Raw genomic sequence first — 17961 nt, forward strand, 5'->3', positions numbered from 1 at the left:
TAAGGACAGGATGTTGTGTTGCTGTAAAGCCTCCTGAGGCACATCTGTAATTTGAGATATTGGGCTACACAAATAAAACTGACTTCCAGAGAAAAGTGATTCACCAGATAACCCTGGTCAGTTCCCCAGCCGTCCGCCAGAGAGCGCTGTCGCTACTGCTCCTTACGTCCTTAAAAGCCAGTTGGGGTGGCATCTGGTCATTAGCAGATCGTAGAGGAGGACTACCGAGGCGGGTGGGCGGAGAGAGATTGGCGTGTATGGAGTCTGGTGTGTGGCGGGGTTGTGAAGGAGGGGTTGTGGGGGAGGGGGGCAAGGGGCGGGGCAGAAGTTGGGTGTTGCCTCCCTCCGAGCAAGACACATTCAGAGCGAGGGCGGTGCGTGAGTTCCTTTCCTCTGCCGGACGGACATCTTCTCGTCGCCTTCTCGCCAGCTCGGACAAGCGGAACACATCGGCGCCATGGGGGTGGAAGGCTGCACCAAATGCATCAAATACATGCTCTTCTTCTTCAACTTCATCTTCTGGGTAAGACGGGACCCGGCCGCGGCTCGCCGCAGTCGGCCGGCTCTAATGCCGTCGGCAGGAAAGGCGGGTATTTTCTGCCTCCCGGCGCTGTTTACCCCGGTGGGAGGGGGGGGGGTATTTAGAGGGGGGGGGTATTTATCTCCTCCAGACTGCGAGCAAGCGGATCGGCTGCAAGCGGAACGGAGGCGGCGCCCCCCGTTCGCCCCGCAGCGTCCCGGGGCGAGCTGGCGGTGTGAGGGCGGCAGCAGCAACACGTCCGGCCTCTATTTCAGGCGGCCACAACTTGAGACTGCGTATGGCGAGAAGCCCTTTACCAGAGGTGGCGCTCTCGCAAGGCGTGCGATCTCAAGTCCTGCGTCCGCGTGCGATCTAAAGTCGTGCGTCCGCGTGCGATCTCAAGTCCTGCGTCCGCGTGCGATCTAAAGTCGTGCGTCCGCGCAGGAAAAATGGGAGTGAGGCGCAAGAAGTAAGGGCTCTTGCCTGCACAAGGAAAGGTTTCCATTGTGTGTGTTGTGGTTCTGAATGACTGCCGCCCCCCTCCCCCCTCCCCTCCCCTCCCCCACCCAGCTCTTTACCCTCGCCCCCGTTACTTCTCTTTTTCCGTCCCCCCCCCCCGTGCATGTTCGCGCGCGCGCGTACGGGCGTTCCCGTGCTGTGGATTTTCCTCCATGTGGTTGGTGAGTTGGTGAGTGAGTGGGTGAGTTGGTTGGTGGGTGAGTGGGTGAGTTGGTGGGTGGCGTGAGTGGGGTGAGCGAGTGGGTGAGCGAGTGGGTGAGTGAGTGGGTGGGTGAATCCTGCCGATTTGCAGTGGCCGAATGAAAGAGTGGGTAGCGATGAGTCATGGAAAGTGTGAGCCGAGGGTGGAGGTTGTGGCTGCTCCTCAGCCTGGTGGCTGGCTTGGTTTTAAGAACGTTTCTTCACTCTTGCGATTCGGCCGCGTGACGTCAGGGGTTTGTGACTGTAACTGGTGACTCTTTGGCCTTGACAGACATTCTTCAATAGCTGGGATATGATAGATTATGATAGATTGTTTACCAGAACTAGTGATCCCTGGCAGGACTCACCATGTCCAGGCCGGCTGGGGGGGGGGGGGGGGGGCGCATGGACCACTCGTATGGGGCGCTAACTGGCACCAGGACCCTACAGGAGCTTCCTGGAGGGTCCTGACTGTCTGCCACCTGCTGTGTGCCTCGTAATGGAGTGCTGCACACAGCAGTGGGGAGGGAGTCTCTTTAATACATGCTGTTTGGTTCGTCATACTACTATTACCCTGTACTAAAACTTACTTACAACTACTATTACCCTGTACTAAAACTTACTTACAAGTATTATCACCTGTACTAAAACTTACAAGTATTACCCTGTACTAAAACTTACTTACAACTATTATCACCCTGTACTAAAACTTACAAGTATCACCCTGTACTAAAACTTACTTACAAGTATCACCCTGTAGTAAAACTTACTTACAAGTATCACCCTGTAGTAAAACTTACTTACAACTATTATCACCCTGTAGTAAAACTTACAAGCATTACCCTGTATTAAAACTTACTTACAAGTATCACCCTGTATTAAAACTTACTTACAAGTATCACCCTGTATTAAAATTTACTTACAACTATTGTCACCCTGTACTAAAACTTACTTACAACTATTATCACCCTGTAGTAAAACGTACTTACAAGTATCACCCTGTAGTAAAACTTACTTACAACTATCACCCTGTAGTAAAACTTACTTACAAGTATCACCCTGTAGTAAAACTTACTTACAACTATTACCCTGTACTAAAACTTACTTACAAGTATCACCCTGTATTAAAACTTACTTACAAGTATCACCCTGTACTAAAAACTTACTTACAACTATTATCACCCTGTACTAAAACTTACTTACAACTATTATCACCCTGTAGTAAAACGTACTTACAAGTATCACCCTGTAGTAAAACTTACTTACAACTATCACCCTGTAGTAAAACTTACTTACAAGTATCACCCTGTATTAAAACTTACTTACAACTATTATTACCCTGTATTAAAACTTACTTACAACTATTATTACCCTGTACTAAAACTTACTTACAACTATTATTACCCTGTACTAAAACTTACTTACAACTATCACCCTGTAGTAAAACTTACTTACACTATTACCACCCTGTACTAAAACTTACTTACAACTATCACCCTGTAGTAAAACTTACTTACAACTATCACCCTGTAGTAAAACTTACTTACAACTATTACCCTGTAGTAAAACTTACTTACAAGTATCACCCTGTAGTAAAACTTACTTACAAGTATCACCCTGTAGTAAAACGTACTTACAAGTATCACCCTGTATTAAAACTTACTTACAAGTATCAGCCTGTAGTAAAACTTACCCACAAGTATCACCCTGTAGTAAAACGTACTTACAAGTATCAGCCTGTAGTAAAACTTACTTACAAGTATCAGCCTGTAGTAAAACGTACTTACAAGTATCAGCCTGTAGTAAAACGTACTTACAAGTATCAGCCTGTAGTAAAACGTACTTACAAGTATCAGCCTGTAGTAAAACGTACTTACAAGTATCAGCCTGTAGTAAAACGTACTTACAAGTATCAGCCTGTAGTAAAACGTACTTCCGTTGTCAGCACAACAGCAAGGCTTGGCCTCTTGGTTTGAGCTCTGAAGAGTTCATGGGGGTTGCTGTCGAGGTCTGGCTCCTGAAGGCTTCCTGAGTGCACGCTAGAGGCCATACTCACCTTTTGTTACTGGACAAGTCAAGGTGAATAAAAGACAAACTTGGGTTGTAAAATTCTCTCATTACTAATTTTCCAAAACGAAACTGACGTGAGTGGAAGGGGTTAGGGAGGCTGGTTGGTTCCTGGCTGTCTTAGTAGCCATGTTATTTTACCTAAGTTAGAAATTGTTTTGGCCTAATACTGGTCTCCATGACATTAGTGGCTATTCTTTGGGTACTTGTGTGTGTGTGTGTGTGTGTGTGTTTGGGGGGGGGGTGGAGTCGACTTACTGCATTTTACACATAGACTGTGTAAGTGGAAAATGTGAGTGCTTTTGAAAAGTGAGGTATTTCTAGCGCTCTCTAGCAGCTGTTTCCAGTACAGCTTTTAACCCCACCCATACCAATGCAAGTGAATGGAGCACAAGCCAGACCAAAAAAAATACACCCATCCATTATCCAGACCGCTTCAGATACATTTTCCCCCAAACGTGTTAATCATTTCAATTAGTTCCCTTCAAGTTAAAGCTGCCAAGATGAGTTTTTTATCGAGTATTTATGAGTTTTCACTTTGATGCCACTATATAACCTTCATGATAAGAGGGAAACCATCAGTGGGATTGATGGAGGGTTAGAGATATAGGCGATTAGATATTTCTATACGATTCCAGGTCAGATTCCCCATCAAATGTGATGAAAGGGTTTACGGCACACAAAAGGGAAACATGACACAATCAGACATACATGATCACATGGCTGTATGCTTACAAACAGCTTTTTTTCCTCAAATACCATTACATCTCTCACTCGTCTCTGCAAAGCAAATGCACCCGGCACCAGAGACAATGACGTCATCCTTCTGCAAAGTACTACCACTTTTGTCTACTACTGGGCCAAAATCAACAGAAATCCAAAACCTATTGTAGCAGCTGTAAAATATTTTTCTGCCTACCCTCTGGTGGACCAAAGCTGAGTGAAGGAAAACATGATTTTTGGTGGGAATGTCACTACAGTTGACAAATGTTTGCATTTTTCTGTATTACTGCAAATGTATGGGCTTTCATCAGTGACTGATAGCCCGAGTCGTCAGTGTCGCTTCCTTCGATGAAAGATTTGAATTTTATTTTGGTGCGTGTTTGAGATAGCCACTTTAACATCTCTCCCAATATTGCTCATTTTATAGAAGTTATACTCTGTAGACTTGCTTCCGATTTTCATCTGTTGTGCAACTGCGAGCAAAATAGCAACGTTTTTGCATTAAAACTGCTTATGAGAGTGGATGGTGCTGCTTTGTCCATAAGCCAAAACATTATGACTACTTGCAGGTGAATCAAATAACGATCATCTCCATACAAGGGCACCTGTCAAGGTCTGGGTAGATTACATGGTAACTGAACCATCTCTTCTCGTAGTCAAAGTGTTGGGTGCAGGAGAAATGGGCAGGAGTAAAGACATGAGCGACTTGTACAAGGGCCAAATTGTTATCGCCAGACAACTGGGTCAGGGCATCTCTGAAAGGGCAAGGCTTGTGGGGTGGTCCCATTCAGGTGAGTACCCACTGACAGTGGTCCAAAAAGGGACAAACCACAAATCGGCTACAGGGTGTTGAGCGCCCAAGGCTTATCAATGTGTGAGAGCAACCGAGGCTATCCTGTCTGATCTGAACCGACAAAAGTCTACTGTGGCACAAGTCACAGAAAATGTTAACGATGGTTACGACATGCAGTGCGTTGCGCCCTGCTGCGTATGGGGCTGCATAGCTGCAGACCGGTTAGAATGCCCATGATGACCCCTGTCCATCAACTGACTTTTTTTCATTTCACTGCACTCGAGACTTGTACTTGTGTGTACATGACAAATAAAACTCTTGAATCTTGAATCATCGAAAGTACCTACAATGGGCACGTGAGTGTCAGAACTGGACCTTGGAGCAGTGGAAGGAGGTCCCCTGGTCTGATGAGTCCCATTTTCTTTTAGATCACGTGAATGTACGTGTGCGCTGTTTACCTGAGAAAGTGACGACACCAGCATACATTGTGGGAAGACGACAAGCCGGTGGAGGGAGTATGATGCTCTTGGCAGTATTCTGCTGGGAAACTCTGGGTTTGGCCATTCATGTGGATGTCAATTTGACATGTGCCACCTACCTAAACACTGTTCCAGACTAGAACACCCCTTCATGGCAATGGTATTCCCTGATGGCAGTGGCCTCTTTATGTGCCCTGCCATACTGCACACACACATTGTTTAGGAATGGTTTGAGGAACATGAAGTGTTAAAGGTGTTGCCCTGGCCTCCAAGTTCTCCAGATCTCAATCCAACTGAGCATCCATGGGGTGTGTTGGACCAATAAGTCCGATCCACAGCGGCTCCACCTTGCATTTTATACCCCTTTCAGACTGGCCAAAAGCCCGCTAATATCCGCCTTTGGTGGTCAATGTTACATTGACCAAAGGCGGATATGACTGACTTCCTAACACAATACCACACCTCCTCCCTCGGCACCCTGTCATATGCTTTCTCTAAATACACAAAAACACAATATAACTCCTGACCCTCTCTATACTTCTTTATCAACACTCAAACCAAACATCGCTCAAAGCAAACATCACATCTGTAGTGATCTTTCGTGGCGTGAAACCATACTGCTGCTCGCTAATCATCACCTCTCCTATTAACCTAGCTTCCACTACCCTTTCCAATAACTTCATGCTGTGGCTGAACAACTTTATACCTCTGTAGTTACTACAGCTCTGGTACCAGTATGCTTCTTCTCCACTCCTCAGGCATCCTCTCACTTTCCAAGATTGTGTTAAACAATCTAGTTAAAAACCCCACTGCCATCTCTCCTAAACACCTCCATGCCTCCACAGGTATGTCATCAGGACCAACTGTCTTTCCACTCTTCATCCTCTTCATAGCTGCCCTCACTTCCTCCTTGCTAATCCACTGAACTTCCTGATTCACTATCCCCTCATCATCCAGCCTTCTCTCTCTCTAATTTTCTTCATTCATCAGCCCCTCCAAGTACTCCTTCCACCTTCTCAGGACACTCTCCTCACTTGTCAGCACATTTCCATCTCTATCCTTCATCACCCTAACTTGCTGCACATCCTTTCCAGCTCGGTCCCTCTGTCTAGCCAATCGGTACAAGCCCTTTTCTCCTTCCTTAGTGTCTAACCTCTCATACAACTCACCATACGCCTTTTCCTTCGCTTTTGCCACCCCTCTCTTCACTTTACGCTGCATCTCCTTGTACTCCTGTCTACTTTCTTCATTTGTCTGACCATCCCACATCTTCTTTGCCAACCTCTTCCTCTGTATACTTACCAGTACTTCCTCATTCCACCAGCAAGTCTCCTTGTCTTCCTTCCTCTGTCCTGATGACACACCAAGTACCTTCCTAGCTGGCTCCCTCACTATTTCTGCAGTGCTTGCCCAGCCATCTAGCAACTCTGCCCCCCCCCTTTTTCACCCTAATTGTATTCGACCAATTACCTTACGTTTGCGAGCCATCCTGATATCTGCTCTGCCCCCTCTGCCGATCCGAGTAGACCTGCAGACTACCACATGCCTCCTCTGATACAGGTGGCGTCAACAGCCGCTTCTTTTTACCTGACAGTGAGGAGTTTCACCAGGGGGACGTAGCACGTGGGAGGATCACGCTATTCCCCCCAGTTCCCCCTCCCCCCCAAACAGACACCCCGACTAACCAGAGGAGGCACTAGTGCAGTGACCAGGACACATACCCACATCCGGCTTCCCACCCGCAGACACGGCCAATTGTGTCTGTAGGGATGCTCGACCAAGCTGGAGGTAACACGGGGATTCGAACCGGCGATCCCCATGTTGATAGGCAACAGAATAGACCACCATGCCACCTGGACCCCCCCCCCCCCCCCAGTGCCTGTTTTAACTCCTCCCTGAACTCCACACAACAGTCTTCCTTCTTCAACTTCCACCATCTGATCCTTGGCTCTGCCTTCACTCTCTTCCTCTTCTTGGTCTCCAAAGTCATGCTACAGACCACCATCCGATGCTGCCTAGCTACGTTCTCCCCTGTCACCACCTTGCAGTCTCCAATCCCTTTCAGATCATGTCTCCCATATAAGATATAGTCCACCTGTGTGTACTTTTCCTCGACTCTTATACGTCGGCCTGTGTTCCTCCCTCTTCTTGAAATATGTATTCACCACAGCCATTTCCATCCTTTTCACAAAATCCACCACCATCTGTCCTTCCACATTTCTCTCCTTGACACCATACCTGCCCATCACCTCTGTTCCCTTCACCAACATGCGCATTGACGTTCGCTCCGATCACCACTCTTTCCTCCTTGGGTACCCTCTCCACCACGTCGTGCAACTCACTCCAGAATTCTTCTTTCTCTTCCATCTCTCACCCAACTTGCGGGGCATATGTGCTGATAACATTCATCAATACACCTTCGATTTCCAGCTTCATACTCATCACTCTGTCTGACACTCTCTTCACCTCCAACACACTCTTGACATACTCTTCCTCCAGAATTGCCCCTACCCCATTTCTCCTCCCATCCACACCAAGGTAGAAGAGTTTAAACCCTCCTCCGATGCTCCTAGCTCTACTCCCCTTCCACCTGGTCTCTTGCACACACAGTATATCTACCTTCATCCTCTCCATCATATCAGCCAGCTCTCTCCCTTTACCAGTCATAGTGCCAACATTCAAAGTTCCAACTCTCACCTCCATACTCCTACCCATCCTGTCCTGCTGTCTCTGGACATGCCTCCCCCCCTCTGCTTTGCCCAACATTAGCATAGTTTCCACTGGCACCGTGCTGGCCAACAGTACCAGTGGCGACCGTTGGTAACCTGGGCCTCGATCGATCGATCCGTTATGGACATCTGATTCACAGCCCAGTGCTGTGCCATTTATAAGGTTAGGGGATACACACAGTCAGTTGAGACTGAAGAGGTCACTTGGAGTGATGAAACATTTCTCTCAGTAAACGTAAAGATGAACTGATTCACCTTTCTGTGATTTCTTTACCTGGATTATTGAGCACGCATAAAGACATTTTGACTCCTTTCGATGAGGATTGCCATACCATACAGTTATTGAGAAAGTGAGCACACTTTCTATTACGGCTCCGTAGAGCTGTAGCATTGCAACCCTTCACACTCCAAATTTCCTAAGCTGCTCAAGATGGTATAGTCTTTGATGAGCTTTCTACTTGATAGGGAAGAAAATTTTTCCCATTTCAGGGAAGAGGAGATTTTAGTCCCAGGGATTTGAAATGATCCACTCTCTGTACCACCTGGTACAGGTAGCATCTCTTCTTGATTTTTGGGGAAGTCAACCACAAGTGCTTTTGTTTGGTTGATGTTCAGTCCCAGGTTGGTATTGCTACACCAGTCAACAAGAGAGGAGACGTCCTTTTTATAAGTTGTCTCATCATTACCTTTACAGTGGCAGAATGTGAAATACTGTCATTGGTGTGTAATGAGTAAATCAATCAGAGGTGAGAGGACACACCCCTGAGGGGCACCTGTGCTAATGGTAAATGAAAATCTACTGTTGATTTTGACAAACTGTGTTCTGCTGAGTAACAAGTCCAAGTTTCAGTGGTGATACTATTTCATTTCAAATAGATGTTTGGGATTTGGATTGATCAAACACCAATGCAGTTACCATGGGGTCAAAGGTGTCAATAAGATTAACTAAAATGACACTCCCTTGGATTGCAGTCTTAGAATTTAAATCCATGGCAGCCCAGCTCAATTAAAACAAACAAAAGGAAATAAAATGCAAGACACAAGTAATCCTATAAGGACAAATGTTCTTAGTCATGTATAGTTAATTATGAACAGTAGTGTACCATGGAGTTTCAATCAGGGCCTTCAGTCATGAACTGCACCCCCCACCCCCAATACACACACACACACACACACACAGACAAAAATTCCTCGCATGGGTGCTGATATGTCCAACATAGCCACGTACAAAATACACTGTCACACAGTATGTAGTACTGCATCAACACCAACAAGATGGCTGATCTTAAGCAACCACAACACATACCACTGTGCACTATAGCAGCTATTGCAACATCACCATCGTATCTTCCTTTCTATCACTCAGCAAACAGACTGCACACACACCACATCACAAAAACCACAAACAAGTTTCCACAGTTGATGTAACAGTGTTCACCAGCCACTTGCGCAACTTCAGCAATTTCAATGAAGTAAAGCCACAATATTATCGGTGTACTGCCTTCAGTTCAATAAAATGAAACACATAAGTGACCTTTGCTGGCCTTAGTAAGCCATCCAGCTTAAGTGTAGGCCTTCCTCTACAAATTATTTCTTTCTTGTTTCCAAATGGTCGTCTTGGAAAAAGGCACATGAAGTAGATTGGCACCAATGTCTTCAGTAGCTGTGAATGCGGTGGCCATTGTGCTTGGTTAGCTCACAACCCATTGAAGGCTGTAGCTCAAAGTTGATGCTGACACCGGAGGCTAGCATCGACATGTCGCAGAGCCCCTGGGATGTTCTGTCACTACACATCAACATTTGATTGAATGGTGATACAGCAGGCTTCAACGAAAAGCTGGCAATGCCAGTAGTGCTGGTCCAAGGAGCTGTGATGCGTTTAGATGACATTATGATTATAGGAAGTCCCTGCTCAGCCCCACCAGAAAACAAACTACTGAATTCAGACACACTTCAGGTACACTTCAGCGTAGCTATGAGAAACAGATTTGGATTCTGACAGGGCCAGCAGCAAAGGCCTGATGGCCCTGACAGCCCACCACTGATGATGAATATGTTCTGTCTTTCTTTTACACGCCCTTCACTTTTACTGCTCTAGCCTATTTGAGTTTAGTTATGCATCCCCTGTGCCCCTTGTGGTTGAGGATCTATCTGTTCCATTAGACCAGACCGATTCAATCCATCTTGAGAGAAAGCTTGAAGTGGTTTGTAAGATCCTCTTAACAGCCAGCTCTACTAAAGGACTGCCTTTAAGGAGGAGACCTCCTGGGACCTCTTCTCTCATAAATCCCATAGAGCTTTGAGAGCTTTATGAGTTTGAGGATGGGGGTGAGAATGGTGTGTGTGTCTGGGATTGGGTGTGTACACCTGTACTGGTGTTAGGGAGTCCCTGCCCCTTTTGCCTACATCATACGGGGGTATCAGAGACACAGATAGCCCATATTCCACAGCTGGTACATGGCGACCAGTGTGTTAGACCAATAAAATATGAGGCGAGTAGAAAGACGACACGCCGGCGCTGGCCAACTAAATGTAAAACGTCTTTGAGTATTTAGAAAAGTGCTGTATAAATCGGATTTATTTACTCTTCCAAGCTTCCAAACTGTTTGTTTGTGAGGAACATGTATATCATGTACATATATCATATAAATATGTATACATATATCATATGTATATATCACTTGCATATATCATATACATATATCATAAATATGTATATATATCATATACAAATATGTATATATCTAGATATATGCATATATTGTACATATATTATACAAATATATACATATATACATATATCATACATATAAACATATATACATGTGTCATGTACATATATCATATACATGTGTCATGTACATATATCATATACATGTGTCATGTACATATATCATATACATGTATCATAAGCACGTGTTGACAACAGGCATTATTTCTGGTGATTTAACGAATTTCTTTAGTTTTTCCAAAAATACAGAGCCAAACGAACCCATGGCTGAGCCAGCCTGTGACTGGGCCTGCAAAAACCACCAGTCAAGTCAAGTTTATTTATATAGCACATTTAAAACAACCACAGTTGAAGTCCTGCACAGTCTTGTACAGACCTGATGAGACACGACAACTGGGAACAATATCGCAGCATTCTGACTCTGCCAGTCAGGTTTGTGGGCTGCGCCCATGTCGTCCCCACACCTGCTCATTTCCCTCACTTCCCCTCAGGTCAGCGTGTGTGTGTGTGTGTGTGGGGGGGGGGGCAGGACTGGGACGGGCCCTGCAGAGGTGACGGTCACTACAGTAAAGGGTACGTGGGCTGGTGAAGGGGCCAACTGGCCAACAGCTGAACTCTAAAGTGAGATGGCCCTGAGAGTGTAGTGTGTGTGTGTGTGTGTGTGTGTGTGTGTGTGTGTGTGTGTGTGTGTGTGTGTGTGTGTGTGCGTGCCATGTTGGTAAGATAAAATGATGAATATAAATATGTGTGGCACCCTGCTGATTCAAAATTTCCAATCCAGACATGCAGCATGATCATCCCAGTTATAATACTCAACTGAAAAGTGAAAGTAAAAGGGGTAACATATTTCAGTTGCATGTGTTCCTACCCCAGGAACAAGCCCAGCCCCTCAGTGATCCAGACCGTAGCTCCACTTTAAAATGCTCGTTATTCACTGCCAAGCTCTGTGGTGAGAAACTGGGCAGTTTCCAGTAACTTGCTTTAAGTCAAGTCAGTTTTATTTGTGTAGCCCAATATCACAAATTACAAATGTGCCTCAGGGAGCTTTACAGCAACACAACATCCTGTCCTTAGACCCTCTCATCGGATAAGGAACACCTCCCTAAAACCTTTAACAGGGAGGAGCACCAGGAAGAAACCTCAGGGAGAGCAGCAGAGGAGGATCTCTCTCCCAACATGCACAGCGTGCCATGATGTTGTGTTTACACAGTTTACACAATACAACACTGAAAGAGGATAACACAGTTATAATGGAATTATAAAATATATGAAGAATATGATGAGGAGGATGCCAAGCAGTGTCCAGGCGCCATCGGAACAGCCCAGGAGCTGAGCCACATGACCACAATCACCATGTAAAAAAAACCAAAAAAATGTCACACATCGTAGTGATAGAAGGATATATCATTAAAACAGGATAACAAAATTATATGGATTTATAAGATATATAAAAAGAAAATGTGATGAGGGGGATGCCAAGCAGTGTCCAGGTGGTGACCACCGTCACCATGGAGACCTGGGAAGAAAAACAGCATGTGCAGTCTTGACTCACATCACACCATTCACACACACAAGAAGAGAAAGGAGAAGACATCATTCAGAGAGAGAGAAAAGACGTGTGAGAGAAGAGAACAGTTGTAATAATCAATAATCTATACACTATAATCTCGTCGGCAGAACAGTGGTTGGTAAATTCATTGAGACAGAAAACCAAACCGCCGTCTAGTCCAGGTTGTGAAGCACTCAACTTAAAGGCAACTAATTGTAGGTTAGGGCAAAAAGATGAGTTTTAAGTTTGGATTTAAAGGACTCAACAGACTCTGATGGTCTGATGGCAGCAGGATGGTTATTCCACAACAATGGAGCCCGATAGGAAAAGGCCCTGCTGCCACCAGCTGATTTCTTTTTAACTTGGGGTACACACAGGAGCCCTGTATTTTGAGAACGAAGAACTCGAGATGGCATGTAAGGTTTAAGGAGATCAGACAGGTAGGATGGGGCAAGACCATTTAGGATTTTATAAGTCAGCAGAAGCACCTTGTATTCTGATCTAACATGGATAGGAAGCCAATGAAGGGAGGCAAGAATTGGTGTAATATGGTCACATTTCCTAGTTTTAGTTAGGATTCTAGCAGCAGCCTTCTGAACCATCTGAAGACTTTTAGTAATAGCATGTGGCAGACCTGAGAACAGAACATTACAGTAATCAAATCTGGATGAAACAAATGCATGTATTAGAGTCTCTGCGTCAGCCATGGAGAGAAAAGACTGAATTTTAGCTATGTTACTTAAATGAAAAAAGGCAGTCCTGGTGATTTCTTTAATGTGCTTATCAAAGGAAAGGCTGGGATCAAACGTAACACCAAGATTTTTGGCTTCCACACTTTGTGAAACCACAGATTTGTCGATTGTTATCGTTACTTGATCAAATTGGTGTCTGTGTCTAGCAGGGCCAATGACCAGCATCTCGGTTTTATCCCAATTTAAAAGCAGAAAGTTAAGTGACATCCAGTTTTTCACAGTAGCCAAGCAGGCCTCTAAGTTAGTCATTTGAGTATGATCATCAGGCCTTACAGACACATACAACTGAGTATCATCAGCATAGCAATGGAAATTTATTCCATAACTGCGTATAATTTGGCCAAGAGGTGTAATGTAAAGAGAGAAACATAGAGGGCCAAGAACTGAGCCCTGAGGCACACCATATTTAACGTCAGAAAATGTTGATATAATATTATTATAGCAGACACAACGTGTTCTTCCAGATAAGTAGGATTTAAGCCAAGAGAGAGCTAAGCCAGAGACACCAAAATTACAATTTAATCTATCTAATAGTATACAATGATCAGTGGTGCCAAAGGCTGCACTGAGGTCCAGTAGTAGAAGCACAGAAGTGGAATCAGAATCCATAGCTAGTAAAAGATCATTTACCACTCTGGTCAGAGCAGTTTCAGTGGAGTGACAGGGCCTGAAAGCTGACTGAAAAGGTTCATATAGATGGTTTTCTTTTATATGGGTCAAAAGTTGTTGATACACAACTCTCTCTAGTACTTTAGAGAAGAATGGAAGATTAGAGACTGATTGATAGTTATAAAGATACCCTGGATCAAGGTGCAGTTTTCGAAGTATGGTTTAACCACAGCTGTCTTAAAACTGCTGGGAACAATGCCAGTAGTAAGTGATAAATTAACGATGTCTAGCATTGTAGGTCCCAGAAAAGGCCAGAGGTCTTTAAAAAGTTTTGCTGGTAAGGGATCAAGTAGACAAGCAGTTGGTTTAGAGGCTGACATGAACTTAGTCAAAGTATCAAGAGAGATAGTCTCAAAAGCTGTAATAACTGGAACTGTCAGTGACTCATTGTATTGATATGAATTTGGTAAGACAGGATCTGCAGGAGTAGATGGAGTTGAAGAACTAATTTTGTTTAAGATCTCATCAACCTTATTGCAGAAAAAATCTAGAAATTCATGGGCTGTGAATGGTGAGCAGCTGATAGACGGCGGCTTTTTAGTAAGTTTAGAAACAGTGTCAAATAGAAATCTGGGGTTATGTTCATTAATATTGATTAAGTGAGAGAGATACGCTGGTCACATTCTTGATAACATTAGATGTTTGGTTGTGTAGATTATTAGGTACTTTGTTGCACATTTCACCACCACCAGTGGTAGGAATGATTATTAGATTATTGTGATTCACACAGTTAGGAGAGGAGAGCTTGGGAGCAATACAGCAGGGTAGGGAGATGGTATCAACGTTATAGACCAAGCTATCAGACTGGTAATCTACACTATGAGAAATTCTGTGACTAATCATATTTGTTATATTTTGAGGATGGTGGGTGGTGTAAATTGGAAGGATGGACCAGCAGGCAGGAGTTGATATCCAGAATAAAAAGAAACAATTTATTTAGATCGGCCACAAAAAGATAGCCACAAAGAAAAACATTTCGACCACTTTATCTTCTGCAGAAAAAAAGATCGAGGAAAATTACTCTCCATCTACAAAACACTGAACCTCTCCATTGTCCTGGAGAGGGAAAAACACAGAACGACCGTTTGCCGTCTTCACACACTTTTTATACCCTGACACCTGCTGTCTGTGGCCCATCAGGGAGGGCCTCGCTAATGAAAACCAGTTGGACACAGGTGGCATCAATATTCCCTCAATTGGTGCTCCTTTGTACTAAAGCCATTTCAGAGGGGCAGTACAGGTCTTACAGGTCAGGCAGGTCAGAGAATTAAAGTCCCCCTATAGCAGAAACCTGGACGAGAGAAGACCAAGAGCGAACACATCGCAAACACTACCAGCCTCATGAATGTTGAGCAGATGAGCGAGAGGAGTGTGCACCTTCCTCTGACCATACATATATATTGGCAATGGAGGGAGGAGGCTCCATGACAATATTAATTACACGACTTGACTCCACATCCGCACTAGATTTAAACCTAGCAGGCTGTCTAATCACCTGCAACCTGCTGAATGATAAGGCCCTAGTGTCAAGCTAAACTTAGACAGCTATCTATATTGCCAGACAGAAGAGTGGCGCCGTCCCCAGTAGGGTGAATGCCGTCCACTTTAAGGGCTTTGACTGTCTGTGTGTGTCTGTGTGTGTCCACTGTGTACCATTGATGGGGGAATTGGTGTTCTGCTCAGTCTTTCCCACTGCACCTACACGTATAGGCGGAAATCCCGGGGGGGACACGACCTCCCCATCCTGGGAAAAATATGCTATATCCCCCCCAATATTTCACCCCTGATGTACAGCACTACTTTTGGTGCCCCCCTCAGGAATTGTCCTTGAGAAAGTTTCATGTAATTGTCCCCTCCAAAGCTGATATCAGATTTTCGCCCCTTCCTACACGTACCAGAATGCATTGCTTAGAAGCCTCTGGACCGTCGTCCATAACGTTGGTTGTGCTGGTGTTGTGGGACGTCCTTTACACCATCAGAACCATAGCTCAGCCAGAGTGAGGCGTTCTTTTTGAAACTGCGTGTTAGAGTAGAGCAGATGTTGGACGCCCTGCTCGCTGCCGTTTCTCAGGCCGACGGCTCACGTCACCGTACCACATGTGGCAGCAGGAAACGGTCTTCCTGCCTGCAGACATGCAGAAACCACTGCAGCCGTTTTTCCTGCGCCCTCCCTGTCGCAGACAGACTGATAAGTTTGAAAATGGGTGAACAGTCCCTGAAGATCACCACATCCGATGTTGATGAATTTACTGTGATGACAACACCAAGCAGTCGCATGAAATATTTTTAGATTTAAAAAGAAAATAGAAATGTGTGAGCAGCATTGAATGAAGGGGAAATGACTGAAAAGCTTGTGTTAAACGTTAAGCCTGATGTGTTTGTTGCAGCTCGCTGGCGGCGTGATCCTGGGTGTGGCGCTATGGCTCCGACATGATCCCCAGACCAGCAACCTTCTGGAGCTGAAGTTTGAAGGAACCCAGGCACCCAGCACTTTCTACATCAGTATGTCTTCTCTTCTCTCCTGGAGATGTTCAACTTGATCTTCCTAGCTAGGGCATGTGTAGCTTGAGACTGTGTGTGTCTCTGAAATGACACTGGAATTGTGCCCACTGAAGTAGTGAACGTGAAAACTTAATTCCTGCTTTGGTGATAGGCTGCATTGTGTAAGAAAATGCCAATAACAACGCTACATGGTTATACATGATACATTAGGTCTGCCAGCTGCAGACAGACGCAAAATACATATTCAGATTCAGACATATGACGCAAAACAAAGACATTTAAAAAGGTCTTGATGAAAAAAACCAAAACATGCAGTTTCATCAATGACAGCAAGTTGTTACCTTGACAAACCTAGACTGTGAAGAAATTAAAGAAGGAGGCTTTGGATCTGGGCATTCTAGGATGTAGTATAGGATTCTCCTATTGGTCACTCAGCAGGATGATGTCGTCTGCCGCATGACAGACACACACGCACACACACACACACACACGCAGTCTGTTAGAGGCTATAACTGCATGGACTGGCACGCTGTCAGCTATCCTTGACTCTTTTATGCTGAATGAGCCAAGACAGCCGACAATCCTTAATAACAAATGATTTTGTTGACTTGTAAAATTCATCTGAGATGTCCCCAAAACAGCCAGAGTCACACCGTGTGTTGGGGCCTTTAAGGTAAAACTTGCATCTGTTTGAATTTCAATGAATTTTAGACCTGGTTTTAATGGCAACAAGCCAGAGTTGTCTACCATCAACATACTCCACCTGAGTCCTACCTCAAACTCAGCACAGGAATGTTGTTGTAACTTAGACTACTGCTACTACTACTACTACTGGCACTACTACTACTAGCACTACTACTACTAGCACTACTACTACTACTACTAGCACTACTACTTCTACTAGCACTACTACTACTACTAGCACTACTACTACTACTACTTTCGGCTGCTCCCGTTAGGGGGCGCCACAGCGGATCATCCGTTTCCATCTCTTCCTGTCCTCTGCATCGTCCTCTGTCACACCAGCCACCTGTATGTCCTCCCTCACCACATCCATAAACCTCCTCTTTGGCCTTCCTCTTCTCCTCTTCCCTGGCAGCTCCATATTCAGCATCCTTCTCCCAGTATACCCAGCATCTCTCCTCCACACATGTCCACACCATCTCCATCTTGTCTCTCCTGCTTTGTCTCCAGACTGTCCACCCTGAGCTGTCCCTCTAATATACTCGTTCCTAATCCTGTCCCTCTTCATCACTCCCAATGAAAATCTTATCATCTTCATCTCTGCCACCTCCAGCTCCACCTGCTGTCTTTTCATCAGTGCCACTGTCTCCAAACCATACAACATAGCTGGTCTCACTACCATCTTGTAAACCTTCCCTTTAACTCTTGCTGGTACCCTTCTGTCACACATCACTCCTGACACTCTTCTCCACCCACTCCACCCTGCCTGCACTCTCTTCTTCACCTCTCTCCTGCACTCCATGTTACTTTGGACAGTTGACCCCAAGTATTAAACTCATCCACCTTCATCACCTCCACTCCTTGCATCCTGACCATTCCACTGTCCTCTCTCTCATTCACACATAGGTATTCCGTCTTGCTCCTACTGACTTTCATTCCTCTTCTCTCCAGTGCATACCTCCACCTCTCCAGGCTCTCCTCCACCGCACCATACTCTCACTACACACCACAATGTCATCGTCCACGGAGACTCCTGCCTGATCTTGTCCGTCAACCTGTCCATC

At 45.1% G+C, this 17961-nt stretch overlaps 1 protein-coding gene across 1 annotated transcript in view; it reads left to right on the forward strand.

Annotated features, from left to right (window-relative positions):
* Positions 1-350: 350 nt before the first annotated feature.
* Positions 351-17961, forward strand: part of cd81a (CD81 molecule a) — a 55913-nt gene continuing 38302 nt past the window's right edge. The window contains exons 1-2 of the mRNA XM_056279084.1: positions 351-523; positions 16099-16213. Of these exons, the coding sequence (XP_056135059.1) occupies positions 458-523; positions 16099-16213 (181 nt within the window). The 5' untranslated portion in view covers positions 351-457. The remainder of the gene's footprint in view (positions 524-16098; positions 16214-17961) is intronic.

The sequence above is a fragment of the Lampris incognitus genome, chromosome 4, assembly GCF_029633865.1.
Source record: "Lampris incognitus isolate fLamInc1 chromosome 4, fLamInc1.hap2, whole genome shotgun sequence".
NCBI classification, from domain to species: Eukaryota; Metazoa; Chordata; class Actinopteri; order Lampriformes; family Lampridae; genus Lampris; species Lampris incognitus.